The sequence below is a fragment of the Entelurus aequoreus genome, linkage group LG08 (assembly GCF_033978785.1).
Source record: "Entelurus aequoreus isolate RoL-2023_Sb linkage group LG08, RoL_Eaeq_v1.1, whole genome shotgun sequence".
In the NCBI taxonomy this organism is placed as follows: Eukaryota; Metazoa; Chordata; class Actinopteri; order Syngnathiformes; family Syngnathidae; genus Entelurus; species Entelurus aequoreus.
Genome location: NC_084738.1, coordinates 15,951,612 through 15,969,043, shown reverse-complemented (window position 1 = coordinate 15,969,043; position 17,432 = coordinate 15,951,612). Strand labels below are relative to the sequence as shown.

The 17,432-nt window shown below is 36.2% G+C and overlaps 1 protein-coding gene across 4 annotated transcripts in view; it reads right to left on the bottom strand.

The window, feature by feature from the left end:
• Window positions 1-17,432, bottom strand: part of svild (supervillin d) — a 109,481-nt gene that overhangs the window by 50,166 nt on the left and 41,883 nt on the right. For 2 of the 4 annotated variants that reach the window (XM_062055681.1, XM_062055680.1), the window contains exon 3: window positions 3,663-3,697. In XM_062055681.1, the coding sequence (XP_061911665.1) occupies window positions 3,663-3,697 (35 nt within the window). Of the gene's footprint in view, window positions 1-3,662; window positions 3,698-3,774; window positions 3,858-17,432 lie in introns of those variants that run through there. The other 2 variants (XM_062055682.1, XM_062055683.1) reach the window with 2 other exon arrangements.

Below are 17,432 nucleotides of genomic sequence, written 5' to 3'. Positions count from 1 at the left end.
CACACATACATATATATATATATATATATATATATATATATATATATATATATATATATATACACACACACACACACACATATATATATATATATATATATATACACACACACATACATATATATGTACACACACACACACACACACACACATATATATATATATATATATATATATATATATATATATATATATATATATATATATATATATATATATATATATATATATATATATATATATATATATATATATATATATATATATATATATATATATATATATATATATATATATATATACACACACACACACACACACACACACACACACACACATAGTTACTTTACATACAGTCAGTCGGCTTTCGGCCCTCGACCAAATTATTTTAGCCCAATGTGGCCCCCTGGGACAAAAAGTTTGGACACCTCTGCCGTAGAGGATCTTAGACTGGCATTTTTGCAGTTGATTCCTAAAAGCAGCAGAAAATGACTGCCGTTTTGATGATTGTAGACTTGTGTTTTTGCAGTAGATCCTTAAAAACAGCCGACCTCTCCTGTCATGTAAATGGTATTTGACAAGGTGTTTCCTCTCCTAAAAACAGCAAAAGACTTTTGCTGTAGGATTTTTGCTGTAGGTCCTTAACAAAGCAGGTAAAAACAGAAGAGCCACCTGCTAAATTGTTGAGGAGTGTTTCTGGAGCAGATTCTGAGAAAAAATGCAGAACACTTTTCTTTAAATCAGGTCATCAGTGGTAGAAACAGGACATGTCTTATTTTTCATGTGAGTTTAATAATAAAAAAGAACTACAAAAGGAAACCGTTAGTGTAACTCTTACACAAAGCAACACTAGTTTATCAAGTCAGCACCCTCAGATGCTGTTCTCTCCCTGTAAATCTGATTTTATTGCCCACCACTTTGACATTTCATTAAAGCCGCTCCTTTCCAAAGAAAACCTCACCATTAAAAGTGAAATAACCAAAAGTAGAATTCCACGTGCTGTTGAGGTCCAATAGTTTTCAATGATGGTTTCAATCTTGTCTTGCTGTCCATAGTTGATTATGATTTAGTGTAGATGACTACACACAAAGCATTTCAGTGTGGTAATTCCCATTTTTGTGCCTATGATGTCATCTTAAATCTTTATACACCAGCCAAAATGAATACTCAACCGTTCTTAACTCCTTTAACCATCAATCTACTTACTACTGCTTGACCTAATTCCACGTATAACAATATTGTAGATATGGATTGGAAACTATGACGTTGTAATATACTGTAGGTCTTGTAAAAAAAAAAAAGAAGAAAAAAGTACAGCCCACAGCGTGTTATTTAACCCCCCACATTGTGTTGGATTGACTTGAAATTTCTCACACATGCTCTACACATTGACTTTAGGATGTTTAGGCCAATCATCGCAAAAATTGGTACACACCTTTAGGGGGCTGAATAGTAATTGTGTGTAAAATTTGAGCAACATCAATCAAAACGTCTGTGCAACTAATTGGCCTTGGACCATTTGTGTAAGATTTAAACAACTTTGAGGAAATCTGTGTTAGATGAAGATGGATTCCAAAGCACCACCTACCTACAAATGTCATCTACCGGTATTTATAGTCATGTGAAAAAAATGATGAGTGTATTTTAACAAAGTTCACACTTTTTAATTTATTTAGTATACTTACACCAGGTGTCTGGTATTTTCTGCAGTTGAGTAAATAAATCCACTACATATATTTGTAGACCATGGTTACTGTTTAACCATTTACATTGTTGTGCCAATAAAATACAATATTGCTTCAAATGCTAAGAATGAAGCTATCCTATAGTTTGACTCCATTTTTTAACCTCTTATGCTTGTCATTTTGTGGAATTCACACATACATGCATATCACAAACTTGCACCCAGCACACATTAGCAAGGGTGCACAACAACAATTTTTATTTTTTTACAATATTACTTAATTCCATTAAAGGCCTACTGAAACCCACTACTACCGACCACGCAGTCTGATAGTTTATATATCAATGATGAAATCTTAACATTGCAACACACGCCAATACGGCCGGGTTAACTTATAAAGTGCAATTTTAAATTTCCAGCTAAACTTCCGGTTGAAAACGTCTATGTATGATGACGTATGCGCGTGACGTCAGTAGTTAAACGGAAGTATTTGGACACCATTGAATCAGATACAAAAAAGCTCTGTTTTCATCTCAAAATTCCACAGTATTCTGGACATCTGTGTTGGTGAATCTTTTGCAATTTGTTTAATGAACAATGAAGACTGCAAAGAAGAAAGTTGTAGGTGGGATCGGTGTATAAGCGGCTGGCTGTAGCAACACAACCAGGAGGACTTTGACTTGGATAGCAGACGCGCTATCCGACGCTAGCCGCCGACCGCACGGATGATCGGGTGAAGTCCTTCGTCCTTCCGTCGATCGCTGGAACGCAGGTGAGCACGGGTGTTGATGAGCAGATGAGGGCTCGCTGGCGTAGGTGGAGCGCTAATGTTTTTATCATAGCTCTGTGAGGTCCCGTTGCTAAGTTAGCTTCAATGGCGTCGTTAGCAACAGCATTGTTAAGCTTCGCCAGGCTGGAAAGCATTAACCGTGTATTTACAGGTCCATGATTTAATAGTATTGTTGATTTTCTGTCTATCCTTCCAGTCAGGGGTTTATTTCTTTTGTTTCTATCTGCATTTAAGCACGATGCTATCACGTTAGCTCCGTAGCTAAAGTGCTTCGCCGATGTATTGTTGTGGAGATAAAAGTCACTGTGAATGTCCATTTCGCGTTCTCGACTCTCATTTTCAAGAGGATATAGTATCCGAGGTGGTTTAAAATACAAATCCGTGATCCACAATAGAAAAACGAGAGAGTGTGGAATCCAATGAGCCAGCTTGTACCTAATTTACGGTCAGAGCGAAAAAAGATGCGTCCTGCACTGCACTCTAGTCCTTCACTCTCACGTTCCTCATCCACGAATCTTTCATCCTGGCTCAAATTAATGGGGTAATTGTCGCTTTCTCGGTCCGAATCGCTCTCACTGCTGGTGTAAACAATGGGGAAATGTGAGGAGCCTTTCAACTTGTGACGTCACGCCTACCTCCGGTACAGGCAAGGCTTTTTTTATCAGCGACCAAAAGTTGCGAACTTTATCGTTGATGTTCTCTACTAAATCCTTTCAGCAAAAATATGGCAATATCGCGAAATGATCAAGTATGACACATAGAATGGATCTGCTATCCCCGTTTAAATACAAAAAATTCATTTCAGTAGGCCTTTAAACACAGTTGTATGAAAAACTACCAATGAAAAGACTTTGAAATGTGATGCAGGTAGATAAATGATGAGATAAAGATGGCATACAAATACAGAAGTGGGCTCAGGTCGCTAACCGTAAATCATCAGCTCATGTGTAAACATTGTTATGTTTACAAGCCGCTGACATGCCAAAAAACCGGCAGCGCCCCTATTTTAATTTTTTTTAAAACAACTGCTTGAAAGTATAGAGCGCCTTGAACCATGTAACAAGCGAGCAGATCTGTTCTACACAAGTCACACTGATGTAAAAATCCAGGTAGAGCCTTCGAGATGAACCCTGTGCATGAGGGATTATATGCTACGATGTGAGTGAAGTGAAAGTAGGCAGTTCTTACCCTTTGACTCGTCTATGTCGTCAGCTGCCAGCCGCCTAGGAGAGAGAGACAGAGACACACATGAGGTCACGCTTGCATACTAAGGTGATGGCAGATATTACGCAGCTCTCACATGCAAACTGCATACTATAGCGGGGAAATAAACGGACCCTCGTACGAAAGGCATTCCCACAAACGGACCTTTGCAACCGGTGTAAGAGTGGAGCAAGCGTTCATCTCTAAGTAATGTGCGTTAAATATGGATGGAGACAGCAGCTGCCTGTGGGGTAGCAGCAGTGATGTAACAGGAGGAGGGACTGCTTTGATTCAAGAACTGTGGTAGACAGATGGGCGGGGTCGGAGGTTACAGAGAAAGACGAGTCACAGGATTATTATTGGCTACTTCAAACTCAAAGGTCCCATTAGGTAGTATTTGACACCCATTTTTAAATCAATCTCAACGTTTACACAACATTGCAGGGATGCACAACTATGCCCAAAATAATAATAACTATTAGACCCCGAAAGGGACAAGTGGTATAAAATGGATGGATGTATGTGTCAGTATTGAAATTACGGTGATTACGTTAGGTAAATCATAAGGTTTGGGGGGGTTGGGGTAGGCCTTAGGGGCGTGAACGTGACATCATGTAATTCAGTGCTTCTTAATTATTTTCTGTTCCACCGCCTTTCTCCGCCACAAATGTGAATACCGTATTTTTCGGAGTATAAGTCGCTCCGGAGTATAAGTCGCACCGGCCGAAAATGCATAATAAAGTAGGAAAAAAACATATAAGTCGCATTTTTTGGAGAAATTTATTTGATAAAACCCAACACCAAGAATAGACATTTGAAAGGCAATTTAAAATAAATAATAGATAGTGAACAACAGGCTGAATAAGTGCACGTTATATGACGCATAAATAACCAACTGAGTACGTGCCTGGTATGTTAACCTAACATATTATGGTAAGAGTCATTCAAATAACTATAACATATAGAACATGCTATACGTTTACCAAACAATCTGTCACTCCTTATCGCTAAATCCGATGAAATCTTATACGTCTAGTCTCTTACGTGAATGAGCTAAATAATATTATTTGATATTTTACGGTAATGTGTTAATAATTTCACACATAAGTCGCTCCTGAGTATAAGTCACACCCCCGGCCAAACTATGAAAAAAACTGCGACTTATAGTACTAAAAATACGGTAATATCATTTGTCTAGAAAATTATTATAAGTACACCTCTGCATAACATTGTATCCTTATTAACAGTAAACAGGAACTGCACTTTTTTTATTTTGCCATTGTTCACAATCATTATAAGAGACAAGAAGACAACGTTTTTTTTTTGCAGTCTAACATGTAAAAATCAGCTTGTCCTAGGTGGCTAGCAATGGAGCTAATGGGAACAATCAATTCTACCTCTAAATCACTTTAAAAATGCATCTAAAAACCGCCAACAATACTTCTTTTACGTGTAACCTGTGTTATAACCAAGCTGTGGTGACATTGTTATTGTAAGAGCGAACACGTTTTCAAGTATTTCTTATATATATATATATATATATATATATATATATATATATATATATATATATATATATATATATATATATATATATATATATATATATATACATACATACATACATATATACATACATACATACATATATATATATATACATATATATTTGTATGTATGTATGTATGTATATATATATATATATATATATATATATATATATATGTATGTGTATATATATATATATATATATATATATATATATATATATATATATATATATATATATATATATATATATATATATATATATATATATATATATGTATGTATATATATATATATATATATATATATATATATATATATATATATATATATATATATATATATATGTATGTATATATACATACATACATACATACATATATATATATATATATGTATATATATATATATACACATACATACATACATACATACATACATACATACATACATACATACATACATACATACATACATACATATATATATATATATATATATATATATATATATATATATATATATATATATATATATATATATATATATAAATATATATATATAAATATATATATATAAATATATATATATAAATATATAAATATATATATATAAATATATATATATATATATATATATATATATATATATATATATATATATATATATATATATATATATATATATATATATATATATATATATATATATATATATATATATATATATATATATATATATATATATATATATATATATATATATATATATAAATAATCCGTTCATGAATGAGTATATCCGTTCGGCCACCGTGTTCAATGGAGAAGTCTGATCTCCAAAATTTGCAGGCAGCATACCCCTTCCCCTTCGAGCTGTCCTGGATCAACCGAATTTTTTTTTTCCCAATCATTTTGGAACTTGCAAGTAGGGATGTCCGATAATGGCTTTTTGCCGATATCCGATATTGTCCAACTCTTTAATTACCGATACCGATACCAACCGATACCGATATCAACCGATACCGATATATACAGTCGTGGAATTAACACATTATTATGCCTAATTTGGACAACGAGGTATGGTGAAGATAAGATCCTTTTTAAAAAAAATTAATACAATAAAATAAGATAAATACATTAAAAACATTTTCTTGAATAAAAAAGAAAGTAAAACAATATAAAAACAGTTACATAGAAACTAGTAATTAATGAAAATGAGTAAAATTAACTGTTAAAGGTTAGTACTATTAGTGGACCAGCAGCACGCACAATCATGTGTGCTTACGGACTGTATCCCTTGCAGACTGTATTGATATATATTGATATATAATGTAGGAACCAGAATATTAATAACAGAAGGAAACAACCCTTTTGTGTGAATGAGTGTGAACGAGTGTAAATTGGGGAGGGAGGTTTTTTGGGTTGGTGCACTAATTGTAAGTGTATCTTGTGTTTTTTATGTTGATTTAATAAAAAAATGAAAAACCCGATACCGATAATAAAAAAAATGATACCGATAATTGCCGATATTACATTTTAAAGCATTTATCTGCCGATATTATCGGCAGATAAATCTCTTTTTGCAAGCGTACTTCTTCTTCTTACTCGTCGTCGCCATGTCTCTTCTTCGTTCTTCTGCTTCGTCTCTGTTATGTTTTTGGACATAATACTTGCCGTAGTTTTGAAGCAATGCATGATGGGAATCTGGATGTTGTGTGTCAGTGTATTAACACACGCTGAGAAATAGCTTCGTGCCTGCCTACTTTATGGGTTATAGATAAACCTATGGATAACAGAGACATATATAATAGTCTCTTTTTCAGGTGAGAGAGGGCGCTAAAGGCAGTGCCTTTAAGGCATGCCCCCAATATTGTTGTCCGGGTGGAAATCGGGAGAAATTCGAGAGAATGGTTGCCTCGGGAGATTTTCGGGAGGGGCACTGAAATTCGGGAGTCTCCCGGGAAAATCGGGAGGGTTGGTAAGTATGGTGTACATCGCCTTCCGCCTGAATATCTCCGCTGAGATAGGCTCCAGCACCCCCCGCGACTCTGAAAGGGACAAGCGGTAGAAAATGGATGGATGGAAGTTGCCAACAGAGTAGATTGTTTTGTTTTCATGTTGGGTGAAAAGGTAAATTGTGATGTCACACGCCAGTTTTGACTCGGCAGCTTCGCTACATTAGCCAATATGCACCGAGCAGGCATCTGTCAGTGCAGCAGATAACTAAAGTAAGTGTAAAAAAAGTTCAAATACAAGTGTTCTGCTGTGTTTTGTTGCAATAAGCGCAATATTTATGCGAGCGTGTTTGTTTCGTCACTGAGTGCATTTGGTCCGAGGTCAAGTACAAGTCGTAATTCAATGAGAGTATGACACATCCAGTTTGCATTCTTCGGTAGGAGAAAAGAGGTAAGTGTCTTAAAACTATAGTGCTGTGTCATTTATTCCACTTTAATGAGCTATGAGTGTGTGTGTGTGATGCTTTTATTTAATGATAAATTACACAATATAGCATAAAGACGATAATGTCACTGAGAGATCTCCTTCAGAAATAAAGCACAATTTAAATGTTGCCAATCGTATTAGTGAAACAAATATCTCACCTCTTTTTGTCACAGCAGTTTGCATAGTGATGAAAGTTGGAGACCTGCTCTATCATAAAGCTGTACACTGAATTTATTCTGTTTTAGTTAAACACTTAATTGTGCACTTAATTCTTACTGTGCTGTCACAAAGTTTGGAGCAAATCAATGACTTGCGGTTCAGTAAAACATTTAGAAAACATTCCTGCATGACATTCTGACTACAAAATTGCATTTGTATCCAAATATTGGGGTATTTTATGAAGGAAATGTTGTTCATGTAAGCAAATAATAACCTGTGATTAATCATGATTAATCACAGACCTAGTGTGATTAATCACATAAAAGAATAATCACTTGACAGCCCCAGTTCTTGTCTCTCACAATGATTGTGAACAACAAAAAAAGACGAAAGAAATATAGATCAATTTAAAACCAAGAATAACTTTATTAACATTGTTTTTAGTCTATAACAGAAACTATTACAAGTGCATCAATTTACCTGAAATAAGAAAAAAACGTATTATAATTTCAATTATAAAATGTTTTTGACAGACTTGAACCATTTGACACTGAAAAATAAAATACAAAAGGAAAATAAAGTCAATAAATGAGGTTGAATGAATTCAAATTGACAAGCAACCTTAACTTAGTGCCACACTATATAAAACACTTTAACCTACAAAACAAAAATGAATGCAACAATTTGTGCTTGTTTTTGTAAAAATAAAAATGAGAAAGGCAACATTAATGGCTACAATATTAATTTTTTCACAGCTTTTTGAATTGGGGTCAGAAGCATCATACTGCATGATACCGATTAAGCACTCATCGCACCGCACCCTCCCAAAGGGCCCCGCCCTACTATTTGAGAGGGCTTGATGTAATTTGAAATTAAATAGTCTGATAAAAAGGCTATATAAATGTTATCTGTATATTTAAAGACAACTCTTTGTGTTATTGTGAAATACTAGGAATACATGTTCAGGTTTTTCTCATTACATGATGGCTTTAGCTCTATTTATCCATTTTTTATATTTTTTTGGGGCCACAAAAAAGTTTGCGCATCATCAATTGGACACTCCCACTTGACCTAATCATACATGCGATCATTTGTAGTGTGAAACATGTTTGTTAAATGACATAATACAAAAATATAGCTTATTTAGTGTAATAATTTTACTTACATGAAAAATCTTTCAATGTGCAATTACATTCCCGCAATCCCTGTATTTATAATGTGCATGAATTCATACAGAGAGTTAGGGATGATGTTTGATAAGAAATTATCAAGTTCGAGCCCATTATCGAATCCTCTTATCGAACCGATTCCTTATTGATTCTCTTATCGAATCCAGATAGGATGTTGTATATGGAAAAAAACACAATATTTGGTTTAACAAAAGCTCACTTTTATTTTATAAGAAAAAAATGTAATTAAATAAATAAATAAATATTGACTGTTACCCCCCTAAAAAAAAATATATTGACTGTTGTTACCCAAAGTATATTAAGTGGGATTTTTCAGAAAAACAAATATATACAGTAACACAAAAACAACCTGTCTCTGTGATCACTATAGGTGAATAGCCATGCCTTGAGGTGTTTTTTTCAGGTCCATTATTTTTGCTGCTTGTGTGACATCACAGGAAATGACGTAGCTCAGTCATTAGACTGAGCTACGTCATTTCCTGTGATGTCCCACAGGGCATTTCTTGTGGGACGGGATTCGTTCCCAGGGATTCGAATAAAGAACCAACTCTTTTTATTTATTATAGTGGCCTTGATAACGGGAACCGGTTCTCAAAAAGGGATTTGAGTCCATGGAATCGGTTCTTTTCTTATCGAACGGTTCTTTTCTTATCGAACAACCGGGAGAACCGGTTTCGAACATCATCCCTACGGAGAGTACGTCTTACCAGAACACCAGCGAGAAATGTTGGCACTCCATGGAAAAGAGTCACCAGGCTCAACAGCCGTGCGGTCTTTGATGCACTCCATGGAAGTGAAACAAAATAAAACAAGGCGACCGGCTGCAGGTCATGGAGCTCTGTGCCCATACACAGTAGTCTTTGGCGTGGGCGCAGGAGGCTTCACGGGGCTTTAAGATGAGCGACTGTTGCTTTTTTTTTTTACCATCGCGGGCTATGAGAGTGCTTGATTTTATATACAGCGGAGCTTGCTTTTTAATGTTAATATTGAAAGCGATTACCCTCACGTAATAGTGGCAGCCAAAATTGTTTGTATTCTTCCCGAAAGTGAAAACTGTGGTTGTTAACTAAGCCAGATGGGCCCAGGTCTTCCTGCAAATGGCAGATACGAGCAAACAAATTAAACTAATGGTATCAAGGACTATCCGTTGGTGGAGTTCCCAGACATATCGGAGTATCTTGCGCTCCAGACTTCATTTTCAACGGAAAAACAGATGAAAGCTTGGAAAAGAGACCTACAACTTCTTAATATTGCAAGGACATTGGTATCTAGACTCTCCCGGATAAATCATGCATCGTTTTGCTCGGGTAAGGTTGCATTTCATAATTTAACTTTGCGTCTTGACACCCGTGATTGCATATCCATTTAACAAACTAACAATTACTGAATCATCTTCATATTTGATTTTTGTCCTGTTGTCATATGTACTCTTGACACATGTGTGTACAAAATAAACAAGAGAGGAGAGGTAGAAGTAGCTTTCCTGACAAAACATTATTGACTGTGAATTTCTGATTTATGTTTGTTAAAAATTAAAAATACAAACATTATCAAGATAATACTTTAAAGGGAAATACTCAACAAGTAAAGTATATTACAGATATATATAAACAAATCTTTAACGAAATGATCAGTGCAAACTTGGGGGGTTTTTCGACTCTGCTCCCTTGGACTGGAGTGCTACGTTCAAGAGCCACTTTTGTCGTCATCATTTCCTAAAATCTTGCACTCTTCCGCCCTTCTTGATTACCTCTCAAAGAACTCTGAAGAAACGTTTATCCTTTTTGCAATTTGAACGGATTGTACAGCCAAAAACAATGCAAACATAGGGCATTTTTCTTCGTGAAAGGCTAAATGGCGCTTAGTACCCATAGAGAACAGAGGTAGCTTGACCACCACGCATACTTAATGATCCGGACGTGACGTCATGTAAATCCAAGCAATTGTAAATATGATTCAAATGTAATTAATTGTGCAGTCTACAATAGCGTATTAGAAATTAGCTGTCCGAAATGTTGCGTTGATACTAGAATTTACACCACAGGTGTCAAACTCAAAGCCCAGAGGCCAGATTTGGCCTGCCACATCAATTTGTGTAGCCCCCGAAAGGGTGGAAATAATATGTGCTAATAAAGTACCTTATCTTTTGTTAATAAATGTATTACAAAAATAAATGTGCTTTGTGCAATTACATATATTTACACTTTAATCATAATAATAAAACAAAATATTATATCATCATACATTTCAAAACAATGTTTTTGTTCAAATTAAGATAAAATATACTTAAATATATCCTTGATTTATGATTTCAATCCAACAAATTGTGCATGCAAAAAAATTTATAGTAAAATGTTTCACAGTAAAATCCACTTTTGTACCGTTATTCAGTAATACACTATAATAACACAACAACCGTAGATTTTACAGTACAAAAAACTAGCATGAAAAAAATAGTGGTACCGTTTTCCATCCATCCATCCATTTTCTACCGCTTAGTGAGCGTTTTGTGTGTCTGTAACTTTAATGCAAACGAGCTGTGGTTTAAAAAAAATACAAATAAAAAATCATGAAAATCGTCCTATACCGATCAGCACGTCCTTAGTGATTATATTGATAACCGTGATCATTTTAGTCACAATAACCGTATCGTTACATCCCTAGTGTATGCACCGGGCAAGCTCATTTAGCTAGGGGCCGGTCAGATTCCATGAGTCCATGAGAATGGTGTTTTTTACCTTCATGATGTCATGAAAACTTTAAGGTCGATCATCTTCTCTCAATAACAGAACAAACAAGTGAGGGAGATGATAGTTTTTTCTCATGTTTTGTGCTCATAAACAGGCTCTCAGGACAGTAGGACACATTACTGTCACTTATGAAAAGTACATTTTGCATGAAAAAAGATATATAGTTGGCTGTTTGGCTGTATACTGTTTGTATAGTAAATTAAGACCCACTTTTATTCTCTGGCTTTTAACACTACGTGAGTTGTGTGGTCCTCTGTTGTCCTCTGTGTTTTTAAAATTTTGATTTATATTTACTGTTTTAATTGGTTTTACCCTTTAAAATCGTTTTTTAATCATATTTATTTTATATTGTTTTTTATATTGGTTTTATATGTATTTATTTTTTGTTTTTATTCAGTCATTGGTGGAGCTAAGGATAATATTTGAATATTGTTTTTAATATTGTTGTGCAGCACTTTGGAAACATTTTGTTGTTTAAATGTGCTATATAAATAAAGTGGATTGGATATAGGCATGGCGTAGAAAAAAAGCAATGTCAAAAAGTAATTGCAGCATGTTATCAAGAATAAGGATCGAACGTAGGCTTGGCCAAGGAAGCGTGGCCGGAGCCACTGGTCACGTGCCCGCATAAAAATACACCAGTGAGTGTAGAGAAGTGAGAAAAAGCTAAACAACATGAAATTCAAGGCAAAGGAAAGCCATCCATCAAACACTTAAGAGTATATTTAACTTCCCAGCTCTTGTTCTATTTCAGATGATGTCACACAAAGTGCTAAGCGAGGCGAGGAAGTGGGCCAATATTTGATGAAATAAGAACAGAAGAGGATTACAATCAGGACAGTCTTTCCCTTGGCCATTTTAGAAGAAACTTTGGCCAAAACAAAACTAGGAATTGAAGAACAGGATCGCACACTTGGAATCTAGAAAAACAGTGTTGGAGTCGAAATGGAACATCTCAAGTAACATTTGGAAAATACCGAATTATCTCATGCAGTGGCTTGGTCATTCATCTGCTCAACTGCAGAGTAGCAGGCATATACTAGAGGAAAAGTGTTTATTAAAAGGTAGAGGGCTTTAATTGTATATTTTTATCATAATAGCAGTGATGTTGATAGGTATTCAATGTAGTGAGCCACATGTAGTGATCTGAGTGGGTCCCTTGGAAATGTAATGGGTCCGCAAGTTGTTATTTTTTTTAATACAGCATATATATATAATTCGTATCTTCTTCTTTTTCTTAGATTGTAGCGTTAAACTCCTTTGATGATGGTATGATATAGTATTGGTTAAAATTAATATATATACATTAGTATATAAGGATTTGCATTCAAAATGTATCTAAAGTTAAACAAAATTAAACATTTTCACAGACCCCATCTGAGCAAGGCAAGATGACAACCGCATTTTAAAATATTTTTCATCCCCGCCAGTATTTTTAGCATTGCTTGGAAATGTGGGTTTATTTACCATAATATTTAGATTATTAGTGTAATGAAATTTGTGGTGACTGGCTAGTTGTTTTGGTAGCAGCTAAACTAGCATGTTGAGATACTGTGCACAGGTGATGACATCTGTGCTGGGCAGATACACAGAGGGTTGAGGCGGCAATTGTCTGGCCGGCTGACAACAATGTTTATTTTGCTAGTTAGTAGGGCTGCAACTAACGACTATTTTGATAGGCAACTAGTCATTGACCACCTTAAAGTTTAGTCGACTACTCGGATTATGAAGCGTATTTAGTGGTTCTAATTTAGCTATTGGTTTTTCAGCTTGAGATATTTTTAGGCATGTACTAATCATAGTTGACTACTTCATTCAGAAATATGTCTTGATACTGTAACAGGGCTGCTCGTTAGGCTGTTACAAAATAATATCTACCTTTTTCCTTTATAAGGCAAGGATAGGAAAAGTGCTGATAAAACAAATAATCTCTTTCTTATTGTAAACAAAGAACAGTCAAAATAGCAGCAATGGCAACAAAACGACACCCAATCTATCCAGCGTCCTGAAAAAGAAAATATATTTTGTGATAATGATGACGTGATGTTTCGAAAGTTGCACACAGGTGGTATATTGACAGGGATATTGTCCCTTAAAGACGTTTCGTTATTGAGTTATTGATCCAACAACTTTGAAAGTGCCAATCTGACTAGCACATGTTGCGATACATTGGTTGAAAAACATGACCGGCATCAAGAAAAATGTCTTCGGGACTCAGCAACTTTTTTTGTTCATAAGTAATTGACCAATGATTCTAAAACTTTGAGGATATCAACATAACACATATGCTAGCATAGCATGTCTTCAAAAGCCTTTTTACCATAACCCATAGGGGTTCCACAATTGAAAAGAGCAGTCATGTGAAAAAATGCAGACTCGAAAATAGTTTTTTTTGTTTTAATTGTGTTGCTGCACAGAGAAAGAGTCCTGTCAGGGTCAGATAAACCTGTTGACTGACAGTCTTAATTATCACTAGGGCAACTGAGCTCTAGCTTCCTTTGTGCTATTCCTGTAGCAGGAGGCCTGCAAACATCTCACCATAAAAGGTTCAGTAATTAATGTGCACAAACTGGATGTTCGGGTGTTAAACAGCACCGAGGGGAACACCAGTGTGGTTCATTCAATGCTGCAATCTCAATTTTCTGTCGTTGGTAAAAATATTTGTAAGTTTACATGTGTAGAACAGTTTCTTTTAATTGCTCTTTGTCCAACTCATGTCATTGGAATGAACACACCAGTTAATTGTAGTGTACTGTTGCAACAGAATTGAACAAACATGTCTTTAGAGTAGTTCGATGAAGTAACTAGTAACAATTAGGACTATTTAAACAATATATTTTGTATCTTGTTTGCAACATGCTCTGTTCTGACATTTAGCAGACACAACACAACCAGAAAGATTAGTAGCTAACTTGACAGGCATGCGAGACAAACAGCCTGCTCTTGGTGGAAAACATTTGTGCAATTTTTGCAGCATATTGTGGTCAACTAACGACCTATACATATTAATAACAATAAATTAAGAAACAATACCAACATTGAGATCACTTCATGACTAACATTTTCTGTATTTTCTGAGTGCATTCTTGTTTGAACGCTTCTTTCCCAATTTATTAAAACATTTTTTTTTTTAAACTGTTCCACGCCACATCAGTCACGCTTAGGCTAATATCTTGCATGATTAAGCACGAGGCACTTCTCACTTGGCACAAGAAAGTAGCACTTCTCACTTCTTCCCTTCAGGCTGTTTGTGGAGCACAGACTAGTCAGGGTATGTGCGCATTGCAGAATCCTCAGCTTGAGTGCAGCTACAGAGCCATGACTGGACATGTTTCGCTACATCTCGACACCACACAAGGAACATTTCTGTGTAAACACTTAGGGCCTGATCTACTTAAGGTTTGCGTCTATTAAAACATGTGCAAACATGATAGCACATGCAAAGCTGATCTACTAAACTTCCGCGCAGAGGATAAGCGTCACTTAACTAAACAAAATAAGGAGCACAATCCATTTAGCGTGTCTGTCTTCATGAATGTGCAGAACATATGCTGATCATCAAAATGTCCACAATACGACGAATAAAAAATGCAAATATAATCATTTAGCACACGAGACTAAGGTCTCTTCTACACTAAGCCGGCTAAGGTTATCCAGGGTAAATCCCACCTAACCTTATCCTTGTCCACACACACACAATGGTCGTTTAAGACCCACTCCCCAGCCTCTGTCCGCCGGCGCAGTGCGATCTAGTACGCATGCGCGGAAAATGTGCACGTCATAGTCACCTCCAGTGTTGCTTTGTGTGCAAGTTCTTAAATTAAATTATATATCCAGTAAACTATATCCAGTGTTGTGGTATTTCAATTAACTGGAATCCAGTGCGCTGTGGGGCCGTATTGTAGTGAATCACACCTGAGCCATCATAAATTATTGAAATATTTAATAAACACGTTTTACAACAATCAATCTAGGGATTTAGATATCTGGTCAGGACACTCCTCACTCTTTTGCCTTCACCTTCATTGTCCATTCGTTTTTGGTGACTTTATATACTCTGGACCTAGACGGTGAGTCCGCGACATACATGGCGGACAATAACTGATACAGTCTGCTTTGCCAGTCCAAAAGCATTCGCCATTTTCCGTAATATTCCCTCGCCGGCCAGGTGAAGTGAAGTGAAGTGAATTACATTTATATAGCGCTTTTTCTCAAGTGACTCAAAGCGCTTTACATTGTGAAACCCAATATCTAAGTTACATTTAAACCAGTGTGGGTGGCACTGGGAGCAGGTGGGTAAAGTGTCTTGCCCAAGGACACAACGGCAGTGACTAGGATGGCGGAAGCGGGGATCGAACCTGCAACCCTCAAGTTGCTGGCACGGCCGCTCTACCAACCGAGCTATACCGTCCCAGGTAATATAAAGCACACGCTACCTTTTTTATCACATCTAAGGGAGCCCATATTTTCGTTGTCTCTCCTTCGACAAATGGACAAAGTTTTTCGGTATGTAGAATCACAGCTGACCTGGACATTAGAAAGTTCTCTTGCCATCTGAGAAGTGTTGTATCCATACTGGCCAAACCCTCCCGATTTTCCAGGGAGAGTCCCGAATTTCAGTGCCTCTCCCGAAAATTTCCCGGGGCCACCATTCTCCCGAATTTCTCCCGATTTCCACCCGGACAACAATATTGCTACACCATCCTTGGTTAGAAAGATAGTGACAGAGAATAGAACGAGGATGGACAAGTCAACCCTTAACTCACTCCTTTCCTGCAAATTAAATTTCACAGGTGCTGCCCATACCTATGCTCCTTCAAGGGCTGTGCTACTGGCTGCGAAGCATTGCACCTTCAAATACAACCACGTGTAGAGGAGTGTTATGTGTCTATATGTGTAAATAAATGAACACTGAAATTCAAGTATTTCTTTTTTTGTGTTTGTGTGTGTGTGGGTGGGTACGTACCATACATACATACAGTACAGGTATATATGACCCCCAGCGGGCCTTTTGAATATCTCCCTAATTCTGAGGTCTCAAGGTTGGCAAGTATGGTTGTATCCGAAATAACTGCAATCGCTTTCTCTTAAGGTATTAATGTGTGATTTCCACAAGTATAGGAAGGGGAAACACGGCATGTCTGGATGACTTGCCTCCATCTTTCTAGTGTTTACCTCCGAGTGGAAACAGGTTGTTATGAAGCTGGCTGTGGTGCGTTCTTTCCGACGTCACTTCCTGTGTGGGGCGTGAACCTTTCTGGCGTCACTTCCTCTCCGAACTCAGTTTGTAAACGATCGATGAGTCCATACAAAGCTAAGAGCCGGAGATTCAAGAAATACACGGCGCAGTTCCCCAAATAAAAAATTATTCAAGGAGAGTTACCTTAAACGATGGTTTAGTGTGGCTGACACGATGCTTAGGCTAAATAATTATTCGTTTAAGGGGTTATCCGGCTTAATGTAGAATAAAACTCAACTGCGAGAGCTCTTTTCAGTCTATATTTAGTATGTCTAGAAAAGACGTGCAAACTGGCAACTGCGGAGAAAGAGCTGTGAGAAAGGAAGTGATCACGTTGCAGCTCCGCCCTACATGTTTGTCAACATACATGGACTGTCAAAAAAAAAAAAAATTAAACATATTGTCTATTAAACAACATAATTTTCTAA